This window comes from Vicugna pacos, chromosome 7 (genome assembly GCF_048564905.1).
Source record: "Vicugna pacos chromosome 7, VicPac4, whole genome shotgun sequence".
Classification (NCBI taxonomy): domain Eukaryota; kingdom Metazoa; phylum Chordata; class Mammalia; order Artiodactyla; family Camelidae; genus Vicugna; species Vicugna pacos.
The window spans coordinates 37,157,246-37,175,537 of NC_132993.1; the positions used below are offsets into that span (position 1 = coordinate 37,157,246).

The window sequence follows — 18,292 nt, forward strand, 5'->3', positions numbered from 1 at the left end:
TCCAACCAGTTTAGTTTTTAGATACTTAAAATCAGCCTTTTTGGGTAGCGTAATAGGTGATCCTGATTAGGTTATAGTTTTGTATATCCATCTGATAGCTAAATCTGAAATAGGATTATATATTTGTGTTCAAGGATTTGTTGTGTAAGAAAGTATTACTGACTTATTAGTAGTGCAGAAGTACGGTGTTCAAGTGGTGGTGAAGGATTTTCACTGGTAACAGTCTCCTCTGTTAAATCCCCTTTTGACCAAACAGCATGACATTTTAATACAAGTTACTTGGGTTAGGAGTTTAATTTCAGGACAGGAAATAGAAAGAAGCCCAATTGGTCCATCAGTTAGCAAACCTTGCATACTAGTACTCAGAGTTAAAATATATTTCAGTTTAGTTTTTTGACAGCTTGAATGCTAGTTATTTTAATGGCAGCTTTTAGCTGATATTTATTTGTGGAATTTATACTTTTAGAACTTTTCTGCATTTGAGATTCTTTTTGCTTGTGAATGTAGCAGAACTGAATATATGTCTTATGTTTTGCTTTAGATCTTTTACTTAATTCTTAATGCTTTCTGGATATCCCTAATCTGATTTAGAAGATCTGTATCTTCTCTTATATGTTTATGATCACTGTGGGAAACTTGAAAAAAATCTTACACTGATATATTATTTCTGTTTAGATAGTTGACATTTTACCTTTGCCAGTGTGACTTCTTGCTGTCATTTTCATTTTAATCCTATGGTTTCAAATTGCCAAAGTGGTTTAATAACATCTCTCTCTTTCTCTCTCTCTCAGAAGTAGTGGGATTTGCACCAGATTTCCACCCCCTCCCTGTTTCTTTTCTTAATTGACTTTATTTTTTAGAGTAGTTTCAGGTTCATAGCAAAATTAAGCAGAAAGTGTAAAGAGAAACCTCTTGCCTCTACATGTGAACAACTATCCCCACTAACAACATTCCACATCAGAGTGTTGTTGTAGTTACAACTGATGCCTACATTGACATCATTATTACCCCAAACTCATAGTTTACATTGGAGTTCACTCTTGGTGTTATGTATTCTGTGGGTTTTAACAAATGTATAATGACATGTATCCACCATTGGAGTATCATACAGAGTATTTCACTACCCCCAAAACCCTCTGTGCTCCACCTGTTCATTTTTTCTGTTTTTATGCTTAAAAACCTTTCTGCTATATGCTCTTTGAAATACAGATTTATTATTTTAACCCAAGGATAGCTAGAGTCTGCATATACATACCTTTAAAAAGGCTTTTGTTGTTAGAAATGGTTTCCAACCAGAAGACTTAAAATAAGAGTGCTTCAGTCAAAGGACTGTTGTGCCCCTTGTGAAACATTCTGAACAGTATGTTTACATTTTGAACAGATCTTTGAACTGTATAACTCCTTACTTTTTCTTAGTTAAAAGCTGCCATTAGCTGTTAACTTACAAAATATTTTACAGAAATATTTCCCAAAGGTGAATATATACTATGAGCTAGTTGTGGTTAATGTGACCTTTGAAACTAGGTTTGTAAAGATAAACATCTTACACTTGGATGCTTTTTAATGTTCTGTGTTCCAAAGTCAAGGGGACATTGTAAATCAGGCCTGCTTTCTACCTACCTTGCTAGTCATGCCTCATGTCGTGCTATCTCTGGGTATGCCTTTCCCTGGCATCCTAATTTGTTCTTCTTAATTTTATACAAAAGGCTGTTTTATGTATTTCTCTAATTGTGCTCTAATGTGCTAGTCTGTTCTTTCAACAATATCATGAGCCTCTTTAGGGGAGGGGCTTACTCCTACCTTTTCTTGGATTCACAATCCTAGGTTTATGATAGATGATGAATTCTTAGTTTCTAGGAGCTTTGTTTCTCTTTCTCACAACGGGGCATCTTTCTTCCTGCCCCCTTTTCTTGATCATTTTCTGATTTTTTTTCTTTTCTGTATTTTTTAAAAGTTGTTGAGCTATCTTTTGTTCTTCTCTGCCCCTCTTTATTCTCTTTCCTTTCTCCATTTTATTTACTTGCATTATGCCTGGCTATAAATATACTCATGAAATTGCTAAGCCAAAATTCCAATTCTAGTCATTACTAGAATATTTTCCTTCAGTTATAGATTTATAGACGCACATTTGGAATATTTACAGAATATAGTTCAAATAGATACTTTATGTCTGTGTGTGTTAGAGATAAAACCAGTTTAAGCTTCAGTGTGACTATTGCAGTTCTTATATTAATGTGCTAGTGTTTTTTTATTGAAATAATAGATTTCATTGACCCAACTTTACAGCACTGTTTGCTTTAAGACTGCTTGGTATACAGAATAATCATTTTTTTATATAGCAATTCCTGAGTATTGAGACCATTTTCTAAGCATGGAGAAAATTACTGAATTCAAAAGTTCCCCAATTTACTTGCAAATGACAACATTATTATAAAATGGCTATGCTAGAAAGGAACTTAAGTTCTGAGTTAAGTATTTCTGCTTAGCTACTGACTTTTTTGAGCTGTGTTTTTTCCAGTATTACCCTTTAAATGTAATCTTCTTTAATTTTAGCAAGATGAGTATCATATGGTTCATCTAGTATGTACTTCTCGGACTCCTCCCAGTTCTCCAAAATCCAGCACCAGTAGAGAAAGTCATGAAGCATTGGCATCCAGCAGCAATTCTGTGAGTTGTTTTGGGAGGAGTAAATGTTGAAGTTTTCTGATTATCCTTTTTGCCTCTAAAAACTAAGTGGAAAATAGAACAATTAGAGATTGTGGATTGTGAGACTGTGTTTTGAACAGCTCAAGTTAAGCATTTAAACTTCAGTTTTAAAGATCCAGTACCCAGTGTTATCCCTTGAAGCCTGTTCCCCAGGAGATATAATTTACTGTGTGGTAGGTCGGTATTAGATCCAGTCTTCAGGGATTTAATTACTGAAATACCCAGAAAACAGAATTATGATATGGTTATATAATATAAGCCTGAGGGCCGAAACTTCGGAAGTATTTAGGGTATTTGATGTAGTACATTTAGTCAATGTAGATTACATTATTTAAACTTTGCTAAATCGTCTTGAAGGAAATTGCTTGTTCAAGAATTTTATCTTTTAAAATGACTGGATTTGAGGATACATTCCAACTGCAGGAGGAAAAAGTACTTAATCTGCTCAGTTCTTTCAGACTTGAGTATTCATTTCTCCCTCCTTATTTTTCCTCCTGCCTAAAACTGTTTTGGAAATTTAAAAAAATAGTTGAACTCTTCAACTTAGACATTTTCTACAAGTTTTAAAGACACTGTCCTAGATTCTTTTATATTAAATTATTTTTGGTTTCTCATAAAAGTTTTATCTGACACTTTTGGAGGTGAGAGAAAAGGATTGAATGAGAGGAAGCTTGCTTAAAACTTCTTGGGCAGGGAACGTTTGTACTGCTAAGTGTACTTTCCTTCTTGTCAAGAATCTAGCCAAACCTTTAAGGAGGGGGATGAGTGGCAGGGGTGATAATTAGTTGAAAGATCTTTCAGTAGACAGATACTAGTTGACTGCTTCTTTAAGAAACTAGATCCTCTAGTTGCTATATTTAATGAGTATGGTCTCAGTGGTAAGTATTTTCTCATAACAGCCATGGGACTTTAGCTTACATTAAACTGAAATATGTTTTGTCAATAAACGTGAGAGTCTTTCTGTGTTTCCTACCTTGCTTCAAGAAGGGCTAAAACACTGGCATTGGTATAGAGTTCCATATATAGTTGTTGGACACAGTTGTGTTGCTCCAATTATTGTTGACAAAGAATCTTCTCACTTTTCTAGGTTCATCAGCCATGATTTCATGTCATTAGTTACATATTCAGTTTTTCCGAGGTGTGTAATAAAAATCTAAAAAGTATCAAAGAAAATTAAGTTGAATTCCTCTTAATTTTTCATGGCTGAGAAATTTCAATGGGATTTGAAAATGTCTTAAAAATCTTTTCATGAAAGAATTATCTAATAAAGTCAGAAATAATTAGTTCTAGAGAAATTAGGCTGTCCTGCTAAATGAGTAGGCTTCTATTCTATTGCTTTTTAAATGAACACCATATTTTGATGATCTATTTAATAAGAAATGTCAAAAAAGAGGCCTTTCCCGGTTTATGTGCCTAAGCAGCAGACTCCCGGGTAAGATAATGGTATCTATTTGGTGTAGAATAATATCTTAAAGCTTTCATTAGTTTTCCAAAAGACCAGTGTCCTTGGACCTTTTCACATGGGAAGACTAAGGAAGATAGACATACAAAAAGACATGCTGTCAATAGGAAGGCAGTACAGGTAAATGCAACTTTAACAAACTTGAAAGAATGTTAACATTATATCATACCTAGCTTTTTAAAGTGGGTAGTTTATATAAAACGTAACTGTGTTTTACATTTACAGAAAACTCTTGACAGACTATTTTCAAACAGCAACAAATTGGGGTTATATTATTTGAGGTTATTGAATCTCTGACTGACATCATGGGAGCATGAGAATTTTTAAATCCTATTTGGTATCTTGTTCATTTTGTAAAAAAACTATTCAGTGGGTTTTTTTAAATTTATAAACTAATAGAATTTTAGAACTGAAAGGAATCTTGAAAATCTAGTTCAATCTCATTTTTAGTAGGAAAGCTGAGACTTAATGGTTAAGTGAATTTTAAGGTTATGTTTCTTGTTAATGTCAGAGTTAACACCAATTTCTAGCATGTTCTTCAGTATTTTAAAGCAATATGTTACTAATAGCATATTATATGGTAGCTGGCATGTAGTAACTTTTTAAGTGACAGTAATTAGTACCATTTATTGAATACTTCCTATGTGTTAAGCATCATGAAAAGAGCTTTGCATGCATTAATTTAATTTTCACAATTTTGTATTCTTTTTTTGGTATATAATAACTACTCAGCCTTTTCTAGTTGAGACATGGACTGTTACGTAAGTAAGGGATTTTGATTTTCTAAACTCTTTAGTCTCATCAGAATTAAAATATCTATCTATTATGCTGGGCACAGAATTCAAATCAGTACATTTGTAAAATTCACTCTTTGCAGAGGGATTTCATAAATACATTTTTCGCAATGTATCTATAATCTAGTGATTGTAATGAATTAAGTCTCCTTGAAAAAATAATTACATTTTTGTTTGTAGAATTCAGATCAGTCAGGATCATCCACTCCATCAGCCAGTCAAGAAACCTTGTCTTTAGCTACCAGTTCTTCCTCAGAAGGATTGAGGCAACGTGCCCTTCCACAAGCACAAACCGACCCAGCACAGAGTCAGCAGTTCCCATATGTAATGCAAGGGTGAGTGAAACCGCGGTAGCTGTGGGCCTTTTCAAAATCTGTGACTCCAGACTTCATGGTAGCCCCCTTCACTAATCAAAGTACATTTGAAATTTACTCATATATCTGATTTATATGTTAGGGGTGCGAATTAGAGGATTAGGTAGAGCAGTGCTTTTGAAAACTGGTTATACATTAGAATTGTCTAGTGCATTGCTTTTCAGTCTTTAATGTTTGTGCTAATCACCTGGGTCTCTTGTTAGGATGTAAGTTCTGCCTCAGTAGGTCTGAAGGGGCCTGAGATTCTGTATTTCCAGAGAGCTCCCCAGTGATGCTGATGCTTTTGATGCTTAGACCATGCTTTGAATAGCAAGGATCTAGGTAACTAACTTTTTTTTAACTCAGTCTCACTGTAGATCTACTCAAATTAGTCTTCTGGGGAGCAGATGGGTGAGTGAGGGTGTTCTTGGAAAAGTATAGGGCCCTGTAATCTGTTTTTCAAAAGTTCCACAGGTGTTTATGATCGGCCAGGCTTGGTAACAATTGAGGTAGAGTAAGACTGTGATATATTATGAAGATATGCTAACCACTGCATCTTATACAGAGTCCTTGTGAGAAGAGTTTACTCAAGCTTGCTATGGCTACCTTATATTTAGCAACTATAGCAGGCCTCGTGGGTTAGCCAGTTCCGGGGGAAGTGCAACCAACAGCCACAGCACATCTTTCAGACAGCTCAGAGAGTAAGATCTTGGAGAATATAGTTTAGACCTGGGTTATGTCTGAAACCAGAGTACTTTGCTAGGGTACTGTTGTTACTTTTGAAGTAAAGAAAACGTGAATAATAGGTAGAGATAGTTGTTTTGTGTTGCGTAGCATGCTGTGGGACTGTAGTGTGTGGCAGTGCTCCAGGTCCGTGGTGAGGCTGGAAATAAGGAAACGGCTAGGGAGTAAGTAAGTGATATAACCATGGGATAGCCACTGACTGTTATGCCAAACAGGATATAATAAACATACAGGCACTTCTTACTTAGAGTTTCGTTTGTTTGTCTTGGGAGGGTAATTAGGTTTGCTTATTTATTTTTAGAGGAGGTACTGGGGATTGAACCCAGGACCTTGTGTATGCTAAGCATGTGCTCTACCACTTGAGCTATATCCTCCCTGCTAGAATTTTAAACTTAATTCAATTCTTAATGTAAGAAATGAAGCTGAGTATATAGCAAAATATTAAAAAAATCTCATTTGTATTTCTTGAATGTGAAGCATTTCTTCAAAAATAAATGTTTAGATGAGGTTGATTATAGACTTTGTAAAGCATCCTATGAAACTATTTTTGCTTTCAGAAAATGATTATTATAAACCAAAACTTAGTTATTTGTAAAAAGCAGTGTTCTAGGGTGTTTACATTATAGAATAGTAACTTAAAATACTTCCTATCTTATGACAGTGATTCATTTCCTATCTTTTTTGCAGAGTAAGACAGTTCAGTTCTTCTCAATTTATAGAGTGATTTTACTTACTTGGTGGTAGTGGTGGAAAGTGAGAATGTTATGGATATAATAAACCCTGAAGAATATATAATAACATGTTAATAGTTGTTATCTCTGGACAATAAGATTTTTAACTCTTTCTCATACTTACAGTGAATATATTTTGTAATAGACAAAACAAAGTGATAAAGTTGCTGGTCTTCAGAATAAGATAATAGATATCTTGGGAAAAGATGAATAATTTCTCTAAACTAGGCTGTTGAAGAAATCAACAAACTTCAGAGGCAAAGTCATTTAGCTCTTAGAAGTATATAAAACTGATTAGAAAAAACTGAACTAGTGTTTATTTTGCTAAAAGTAAGTATTAAAATGATGAGCAATAAAATCATTAGAGATTTGAGCTTCACTTAGGGAATCTATTATTAAATGTGTAGTGTTTAGTTTTAAATAAGGAGGGCAGTATAGCTTAGTGGATATACAGATTCAGGATCCAGCCTGACTTGGTTTGAATCCTGGTCCTATCCACTACTAGCTTGGGCAAGTCTCTCCCCTACTTTGCTTCAGTTTGCTCATGATCTGGAGATAACAGTACTTATCATAGACGATTTCTGTGTGGATTAAAAATTCATGTATGTGAAGTATTGAGTGATGTGCTAGCAGTTATCTGTAAATTCATTCATACTTAGAAATGAATGTTGTACATTCATTCAGCAAACAGATGTATAGGCACGTGTGTGTCTGATACACTGAAACATTGGAATGAATGAATGCCAGTGCTCAATGCTGAAAAATAAATCTTTATATTTGGAAAGAGCACTTTGTGACTTACAAAGCAATTTAAGTGAAAGTTCAATAAATAGGTTATTCAGTTCAACAATGAACATAATTTAACTCAACCTCATAGTTGTAATTTTTTACTAAGGAAGACTTTACATCTATCTTTAAGTAAATTTTATTTAACATAGCTGTAGCCTTAAATGTGCAAGAGCAGTAATTTAGTGACCTTGAAGAATTCACCCACAAAATACAATCTCAGCACTGCTTTTTCAGACTTCAGTACAGCTTATGGTTAACTATTCATATGTGTTTTCCACCATGTAGGTTAGTACTCTCAATCTTTAGTTAGCTTGTTAAAATTGCTAAATTCTGCTCCCTACTCCCTGAGTTCTTGAGCCACTAGGTTTGGAGTAGTGCTCAGCAATCTGCCAACTTAATAATATTCTGGGAATCTCACTTTGAGTAACCATAATGCAAGGGATTATTTGCCTATCTAGCTCTTAAAGAAACATGAAAAGACCAAACAGTACACATACCTCACCACTTTGTCCATTTATAATGTCACATTTATAAATCCCGACTGACTGTCTTGGACTCAGTGTGCTGTGCTGTCACATTTACTTAACTCCAAAAATTGCTCACTGGTTTATAGAATACCACTGTTTTGTACATTCAATTTTTTCTTTTGAAATAGTAACAGCCTTATTTTATAATTAATAAAACTGGAAACCTGCTCATTATACCCTTCTATATTAATCTGATTTTTTAAAGTAAAAATTGCTTTTAACCCACCACTGAGAAACAACTTTTGTACTTATTTTATTAGTTTTATAGTTAAAATAATATTAATTATTTGTTATTTATTATTTTATTATTTAATAATATTACTCATTATATTATTTTTTAATTATCATTAGTTTTATAGTTAAAATAGTAATTTTTATATTTTCCTTCCAAACCCTTTTTCTAAGTATACTTTATAAGTAGAAATATCATATAATTTTATTTTATAAGACTTTTAAAAAAACATACTGTAGCCTGGACATCTTTCCAGATCAAATATAAATCTACAACATTTAAAGTCTGTACTAGGAATAAGTTTAACCAAGGAGGTGAAAGACCCATGCACTGAAAACTGCAAGACAATAATGAAAGAAACTGAAGACACAAATAAATGGAAAGATACTCCATGCTCATGAATTAGAGTTAATATTGTTAAAATGTCCATACTACTCAAAACAATCTATAGATTCAGTCAATTCCCATCAAATTCCAATGGTATTTCTCACAGAAATAAAACAATCCTAAAATAAGTGTGGAACCACAAAAGACCCCAAATAGCCAAAGCAATCCTGAGAAAGAAGAACAAAGCTAGAGGTATTGTACTCTCTGATTTCAATCTATACTACAAAATAATAGTAATTAAAACAATATGGTACTGGCATAAAAACAGACACATAGATCAATGGAACAGAATAAAGAACCCAGAAATAAAGTTATGCATATATATGGGCAATTAATTTATGAAAAAGGAGGCAAGAATGTACAATGGGGAAAGGACAGTCTCCTCAATAAATGGTGTTGGGAAAACTGGACAGCCACATGCAAATGAATAAAACTACACTACTATCTCACACCATATACAAAAATTGATTCAAAATGAATTAGACTTCAATGTAAGACTTGAAACCATAAAACTCCTATAAGATAATAGGTGATAAGCCCCTTGACATTGGACTTGCTGATGATTTTTTAGATTTGACAACAAAAGCAAAAACAAACAAATGGAGTTACATCAAACTAAAAAGCTGCACAGCAAAGGAAATCATCAATAAAATGAAAAGGCAACCTACTGAATGGGAGAAAATATTTCCAAATCATGTATCTGATAAGGGGTTAATATCCAAAATATATAAAAAACTGATACAATAGCAAACAAACAAACAAACAAAACCCCAAAAATAATTCAATTAAAAATAAGCAGAGGATCTGAATATTTTTCCAAGAAGACATATGGATACCAGTGGGTACATGAAAAGATGCTCAGCATCACTTATTATCAGGGAAATGCAAGTCAAAATCACAATGAGATATCACCTCACACCTGTCAGATGGCTTTTATTAAAAAGACAACAAATAACAAGCATTGGTTGGGACTGTGAAGAAAAGGGAACCCTTGTGTACTGTTGTTGGGAATGTAAATTCCAGCCATGTTGGAAAGCAGTATGGAGTTTCCTCAAAAAATTAAAAACAGAACTACATATGATCCAGCAAATCTACTTCTGGGTATTCATCTGAAGAAAATAAAAACACTTAATTTGAAGAGATATATGTACCCACATGTTCATTCCAGCATCATTTATAGTAGCCTTGATAAGGAAACAACCTAAGTGTCCATAGATGGATAAGTAGATAAAGAAATTGTCGTAGATATGTACAATGGAATACTATTCAGCCATAAAAAAGCTGTACCAGTTTATTCTCCCAATAACAGTTGTTGTTAAAGAGCCCTTTACAGATATGTATTTGCCAGTGTGGTAAGTTGGAATGTCCTTGTTTTAATTTGAGACACAATAGAGAGACATTCTTTTTTATTTTGTTTTGTGAAATGCTTATATGTTGGCATGTTGGTATTTTAAAAAATTCATTTGTGATAGTTCTTTATCTAAAAGGATATCAATAATTAGTACTTATTGAGCAATTAGCACAAGCTAGGCATTGTATTGAGCACTTGCACATGCTTTATTTCACTGAACTTTATGCCAACTCTGTAGTCTAGGTACTATTCTCTCCCATCATATGACTGAGGAGAAGGAGGTGAAAAGATTATGTAGCTTGCCTAAGTTCACAGAAGTAGTCAGTAGCAGAACTAGAATTCAAATTCTTACCTGACTTGAAAGTATGTTTTTAACAGTCTTGGTGAAGTGACTCTATTTCGTCTGTCATTTGTTTCAGTATATTTTCCTAGGTTACCATTTGTATTTTGACTTCATTTATAATGGTGGTTCTCTCCCCTCTACTCTCCTGTTTAAAATTTTTCTCTAGTCAAATCTGTTGGTCAGATTTTAAGTATTGGTGACTGGGTAAGCAAATTTGTCTGCATGAGGACCTTGTGGCTTTATTCAGGAAAAAGTTTACTTTAGAATTTACTGTAGTTGGGCACTGAAGACAGGAAAATGAATTATGTAGTTGCCCTGGATGGAAATAGGTCACATAGGCAAATAAATTGCCATCTGCTGATGTGCTATCTTGGTCTTGAAAAAAGTTCTGTGGGAGCCTGGAGGAGGCAGTGACTGTCTCTGGAGGAGTAGGGAGGGCTTGATAGGTGGTAACATGGTCTTAAGGGCAGGTTCAGCAGGGAGAACAAAGCAAGTGTGCAGTCTTGAAACGGCATACTCTGGAAGCAAAGTGGAGAATCTGTGCAGTTGCTGCATCATTGCACAGAGTGGTGGGGGAAAGAATTTTTTCCTAATTGTTGACGTTTCCAATTCCTTTCATCTCCTCTCTTTTATAATTCTTAACTTTAAAAAGCATACTAATGAATGTTTTTGGTATAGTTTTCAAGTATAGATTTGTGAATAACAGTCTTTCAAGTTCTTGGTTTTTGCCATAATCTCTACTATACTGTACTGTTTCCCTGTGTTCCTATAACATTCCCTTGCCCCTTTTCTCTGTGTTTAGTTTTTATCCTATAGCCACCCGAAAAGGAAAAAGAAGCTGTCAGAACTTGTGCCATCAGATGATTTTCTCCTGCATGTATATATCAGCAACCTCCTCATTGTGACTTTCCTAATCTGGTTAGGTCATCCTCTTACTTTGTTTTCCTTGCATAAAGAATATGACATATTGTATGGAGACAGACATATTATATTCCAGATAGTTCTGTTTCCTGTTTCTGTTTTATTTGGTTCTTTGCAAAAAATTTTTAAAAATTATTTTGAATTATAAAAGCAATATATGCATATTATAGAGTTTGGGGGAAAAAACAGCAAAGGGAGGGAGAAAATTACCCATCCAATTATCTAAAGACAACTGTTTGTTAACATTTAGTATTTCCTTCCAGTATCCTTTTCTTTGCAAATGGTTTTCTTTAATTTAGTTGTAATTTTTACCATATCAACATTACATGTTTCCATTTAATGTTGAAAAATTAAGTGAAGTTTGCAAGTTACTAGATTAAATAGTTGCTTATAATGAGTACTTTATTTCAGTGTTTTGTTGGTTTTCATATGAAGTTGTTCAACACATATGTATTGTGCTAAAAACTGGAATATCATAATGGATAAAGCCCATTTCCTGTTCTTAGGAGCAGAGTCTGGTCAGAGAGACAGGAGAGTAAATAAGCAATTTCTTTTCTTAGTTATTTTCTGAGAGGTAATATATATGAATGGTACCATTTTTAAAATGAAGAAGGTATACAAGAGTTTCATTCTTGTGTCTCCTGGCTACCCAGTTGCCTTCCTCAGAAGCAACTGTTATAGCTATTTGTGCTTACACAAGTGTGTGTGTGAACTGAACACAAATTAGTGTACTTTGTATTCACACTAGCCTACATTTGCTTTTTCACTAGATATGTTAACATCGTCCCACAATAATGCATAGGAGCCCTCCCATTCTTTTATCAAATGCACAATATTCCATTGTATAGACTACTAAAATTTAATGAATAAGCCCACTGTTTAACCTGTCTATCTATCTTGGGTTTTTTTTAATTTTTAAAGATTTTATTATTCTTTCAAAATATTCACAAAGTACAGGAAATATTATAAGGAACCACCTTTTACCTAACACCCAGCTTCAGCAACTATTAATAGACTGATTCTTCAACCAGTCCCCCTTCCTTCTCCCTTTTTTCTTGGGCTGGAATATTTTTAAAGTAAAACCTAGATATCATATCAGTTCATCGGAATACTTCACTGTGTATGTAACAGATATGACAAATATGGACTATAAGAATCACAATACCATTAGAGCACTCAACGAAATTAAAAATTCTTTAATCATTTAATACCTAATTTGTGTTCCATTTTCCCTGATTGTCTCAAATATCTTTTTCATGGTGGTTTTGATTGGATCAGTATTCAACGAGATTGACATACTGCATTTGGTTGATGTTTCTTAAAGCTCTTCTAATATAATCCCTATCCCTCCCATTTTTTACTTTATGCCTTTTCTGCTCTATGTAATTTCACACAGTAGTCTAGATGTGGCTCTCTATATTCTCATGGCATCAGTTAGTATTTTCCTTTATTTCCATAGATTGCCCGTAAACTGGTAGCTAAATCTAGGGCCTGATTAAATTCAGTTAAATTCAACTTTTAAAAATTTATTTTTATTTATTTTTTAACTGTAGCTTATGTAAAAATATGAATTTTATTAAATCACTTTTATAAAACATTTTGACACTTGGCTGACAAATAACCATGTAACTCCCGAAGTTTAGAATCTTAACATCAGAGAAGTTTGTTTCTTACTCATGTAGTAGTCTGATTCTAGTGTTTATTATTCCTATGTAGATAATTTTTCTCCATCAGGTGATTCATGGACCCAGGGTTTTTCCACTTTATGTCTTTTCACCTCATAAGGTCTTGGCGTTCATCTATATATACTTGGCATATGGGGAGAAAAAACATAGAGAAACACACCTACTTTGTAAATACCTTGGCCTAGAAGTGATATATTCCATTGTTACTCACATTCCATGAGCAAGAAGTAGTCACATAGCTCAAGGAGTTACAAGAGGAGCTAGGAAATGTAGTCCCTAACTGGGCAGTCACTTCCTAGCAAAAGTTCAATACTACAGAAGGAAAGCACAAATTCTGGTAAACACATCATTATATATCCCTCCCTAGCAATGATAATAACAATAATTTTTTAATATTTGCTTACTTTGTGCCAGACATTGTTTGATGTGATATGATATATATATATGCAGTATATATATAACAACCATATGCGGTAGGAAATGTTCTCATACCTATATAAGGAGACAGGCACAGAGGATACTCCAGAATATATTTTACATAAGATTTTCTTATGATAGAAACTGACCCTTACTCTGATTTTTAATAAGAAATAGGAAGTTGTATTTACATACAATACTAAAATATGTTTATATAAATATAAATCAAAGAATAAAAATTGTGCTAAAAATTTAAAAACATTGCATATATCATGCAGTAACACCTCATGCTTCTTTTACAACCAATCCTATTAAAAGATTTTCATACATGAAATTATTTCATGATTAGTAAACGTTTTCAAATGCTGTTTTTAACTGATAAATACTAGAAATTTGATTGCTATATCATATTTTTTTTTATCATGTAAAGAGATAAGGACCAAAGATAATGAAAAGTCAATTTTCTCTATGTGCTAGTAGTACTCCTGATTTGGATAATTTTAACCTAAAGACTCTGTTAATTTCCATCACTCTGCTTTAGTTTTGAGCAAACCAGGAAAGGGTTTATCATCTACTTGACTGAGTAGCCTGCTTATGCCATTAAAAAAACCATTATTTTGGAATAACTGAAAATTTGCAAAAGTGCTGAAGTTATTTTTTATAATATACTGGTTAGAGGACAGTTAAGAGAATACACACATACAATAAACATGAAACCATTATTTTTCTTTTCCATTTCTGCACACTGTCTTTTTGAACAACCTATCCGATTAAGCCCTACAGCTATAGGTTGTGCTCTCTATAGAATGTGGCCAAATGCAAACCTGATTCCACACACTATAAAAGTACAAACACTGTAAATAGTAATGTTTAATTTTTTTTGACTGACAAGATCACTTACAGAATGATAGGTGACAATGTTTGAAAATGGAAAAGAGAAATACTGATTTCATGTTTTTAGTATGTATGTGTTCTCATAAGTGTCCTTCTTCCTTCCTCCCCTCCCCTCCCCTCCCCCTTCCCTTTTCTTTTTTCTTTTAAGGAATTCTTTGTAGGTGGTGCTGTGTCCTTGCATCACTTCAGGAGGCACCTAAAGTTTGGCTGTCTTACCTCTAGTCATGTTAAAACTGATCAGTGGGTTTAGGTGTTACCAGCCTGATCCTCCATATTATAAAGTTCTTGGTCAGCCTTTTAGTAGTCATTGATAATCTTTGACCAGATCCATGATTTCATTAATTGTTACAAAAGGATAATTTCCTAGTTCTGTCATTCCTCTTCTTTCTCTCATCATTTTGTTATCCTAATATACAAATCCATTCAAGAAAGGCCTGATAAATGCTGGGTTCTTTATCAGTTTTCAGGGTAGTAAGTTGTTTTGCTAGTAACCATGAAAGGTGATGAATGAGGTTTTTTTGTTTTTGTTTTTGTTTTAAAGTGTCAGTGTGAACTAAAAACTTTAATATGTTTGTGTTTGGTCTCCAGAATATCTGCTGAATGATGTACTGATTCGTCTTGAAACTCTTAGATACTCTTAATTCATCTTTGGCCCGTGGGAGTCTGTTGCATTTTCTGCTGTGTCCTTTTGACATGGTTTTCATAATTTTGGATAATGTTCTAGATTCATGCTTGACAAGACGTCCCAGGCTCATCTTGAGGTTCCCAGGGAACCCTGATGAAAAATAGTATTTATAGTTTAAAATTGTTATGGTTCTTTTCTGTCTTTAGGATTTATCTTACTACAGTTAAAATACTGTTTTGAAGCCAGTAGAATAATTCTTCTCTGTGTGTTACACTATCAGACTTGATACATGAGTTCATTTTTTCTGTTTCTTTGAATTTTTTTATGTCTTATTATTTTTTCTTTTTAATTTAGCTTTTTTCTTAATTGTGTAAATACTTTTAAGGTTCCAGTCTCAAATCTATAAAACAAGATACATATTCAGAGAGCCCTGCTTTCATTTTATTCCCTTTTCCTGATCTCCTTCCCCATAATAGGTAACTACTTTTATTATTTTTTAGTTTTGGTTTATTTTTCCACTAATTCATTGTGAAAATTTAGGAAAGTGTGTATATACACATGCATACACTATATATATGTATGTATGTACACACATACATATATCTATACATACACATACATATAAATATATCCTCTCATTCTAACATTAAAGATAGTGTATTATAAATATTCTTCAATACCTTGCTTTTTAACAGAATATCCAGGAGATCACTCTGCAGGATTGTATGGAGATGATCTTTCCTTTTTATAGACACATACCAATTCACTGACTGCATAAACTATGACAGTCTCCTATTGATGAATATTTGAGTTATTTCCAGTCTTTACTGTTACAAGTAGTGTTATGATGAATAGATTTGTGCATACATCATATCAAATTTTTGCCATTTATATTTAGGATAGATTCTAGTAGTAGAAGTCAGTCAAAGTAGATAGATCAGAGAAATGCCTTCATAGGAGTGGAATTAAACTCAGGCAATTTCAACATGGTGATAAGTGCTATGATAAGGTTTTCACTCTGTTTTGAATCATGAGCTGTTGTCCCAGTTTTCATTTTCTCTCTTGTTATTAGGGGAAAGGAGGCAGGGAGTGGGAGTAGGTTGAGTATGCGATTCCTAAGCAGGATGAGTATGTACAAAGACTTAAAGGGCGAGATGTGAAAATTTTTTTCTGTTTATTCCTTTAAGCTAATTTTCAGAAGCAGAACTGCTTGGGCAGTTGGGTATAAGTGAATTTTTTTAAGTATTTAATTTTATGAAATTGTTTTTTAAAGCCTTATTCCAGTTTATCCTCTTAGCAATCAAAGAGTTGGGTTTTAGTTGTACCCCTTGCCAACACTAGATATTGACAGATTAAAAGAATCCCTATTTTTATCTTACTTGCATTTATTTGGTGTCCTAATGATTATTTCCATTTCTATGAGTTCTTTATGTAGAAAAACTACTATTTATTGCAAACTTTTTTTTTAAAGCTCTGTCTCTAAATTTTATGTCATCAAATATGTTGCCTTTTTGTGCTTTCTTCTACTGCTTATAAATTAGGAAAGTCTTCCTCCCTCCAAAGGTTTGGTAAATAATCAATTCTAGTTGCTTCTGGATTTACTTTGGTTTACCTCTTAATACTTAATTTTAGTCGACTTGAAGCTCATTTGCATATGGAATAAGGTGAAGCTTTAAACTCCCTTCCTCCAGTCACTAATTTTGTCATCCCTTTTACTAGCTCCAAATAATAATTCTCTATTGTGTTACTTAGTGATGCATCCTCTATATTTTGTTTTACTTGAGGAAGGTTGAAAATAAGTATTTTTCTTTTCAGTAAGATTTACTATATTTTGTTAATAGATAACTTACAGTTCAGAAATAAAAATTTAGGGAGATGCTTTCAACTTGTAGAGCATTAAAAGACACTTCTTTATCACTCTGTTGCAGTAATATAGACAACCAGCTTCCTGGGCAAGCAGTTCCGGCTGGATTCCCAGTGTACCCCGCTTTCAGCCCACTGCAGATGCTGTGGTGGCAGCAGATGTATGCTCATCAGTATTATATGCAATAGTAAGTCGTTTTGAATTCTTTACTCACTGTGTTGTTTGCTTTATTTTCTTTTTCATCCTAAGTAAGTTGATTTGGGATTTCATTTACTGATATATTTTATTGGTTTTTAGAAATTATTTTAAATGGTTTGGCTAAAGGAAAAAGGGTTCGCAGCCCGTTCACATCAACTAAACCTATTCTCTGCTTCTCCCTCTCTCCTCTAATTGTATTTAGTAGTATTCAGGTATTTTCTTTAATAGAACATTTTATCCATTTAAGAGGAGAAAACTTAGGAAAGTTTCACTGGAAGGCAGCAGATCTACATGAAGATAGGCCATTAAATGAAAAAGGGAATAGAGAGTTGTATGTCAGGGAGGTTCATGTTGAACCTCAATTGTAGCTAATATGCTTTCTGGACTGTCAGTATTTGAGTAAGTCTTGCTTCTGGTCAGCATGGAACAATCTTAGCAGTGAATACAGTTTCTTAGCTTGCTTTCTTCTGAACTTCCAATGCATTCATTTAACATTTCTAGCTTCTCTTTAATGTTCTCCTCTCCTTGTTTCTGTGATTCTGTTGTCCTCGTCATTCCTTTTATCTTTCTGATCATTATTTTGTGTCCTTTGATAGCCTGTTTTTTCCCTGTTTCTAAATTGTAACATTCCTTGCTCAGTTAGACAGGTATTTGTATACTTACCATGTGCCTTATGATACTCAGCCTGGCAGGGAAGACAAGATAGGGCCAGTCCTCTTGGATTTCCTTCTTCCATGGCCTTAGTTGTTAGTGCTCAGTCATTACTCCCAGTTCTTCATTTCCTGTGCTTCACCTCGTATCTCCACTTAATTATTGGTGATTTCCAGTGAGAAATTTGCCTCTCCCCAAAATTTGGTATGTCCAAAATTTGACTCCACCATCCTCTTAAGTGCCTTCTCCTTGACTTCTTTGTCAGAGGTACTGTCTCTTCTTAGTCATCCTCCAAGCTCTTAACCTTAATCAGCTTTGATTCTGGCTTCTGTTATCCCTGAACCCAGCAACTTACCAAGATGAGTTAATATGTTGTTTCTAGCTTCTGTCCTTCTCTTCGTCTTACTTCCAATATTGTGCCCAGATCTTTTCTCATATTAGACCCACTTTACTGCAGTCGCTTTCTCCTTTTAGGCTCTTTGCTATATTCCATTGTACTAGTGCCATGTTAACTTGCTTAACACATAATTCAGCCCATCATCTCCAGCCCCGTAAATATCTGATGGCTGTCTTGCCTACAGTGTGAAGTCTGTACCCTCATCGTTTTTCTAGACCTTA

At 33.8% G+C, this 18,292-nt stretch overlaps 1 protein-coding gene across 1 annotated transcript in view; it reads left to right on the forward strand.

The window, feature by feature from the left end:
• HERPUD2 (HERPUD family member 2) overlaps nucleotides 1-18,292 on the forward strand; it is a 35,810-nt gene that overhangs the window by 13,660 nt on the left and 3,858 nt on the right. Inside the window, exons 3-5 of the mRNA XM_006201888.3 lie at nucleotides 2,554-2,667; nucleotides 5,143-5,297; nucleotides 16,890-17,012. Coding sequence (XP_006201950.1) covers nucleotides 2,554-2,667; nucleotides 5,143-5,297; nucleotides 16,890-17,012 — 392 coding nt within the window. The remainder of the gene's footprint in view (nucleotides 1-2,553; nucleotides 2,668-5,142; nucleotides 5,298-16,889; nucleotides 17,013-18,292) is intronic.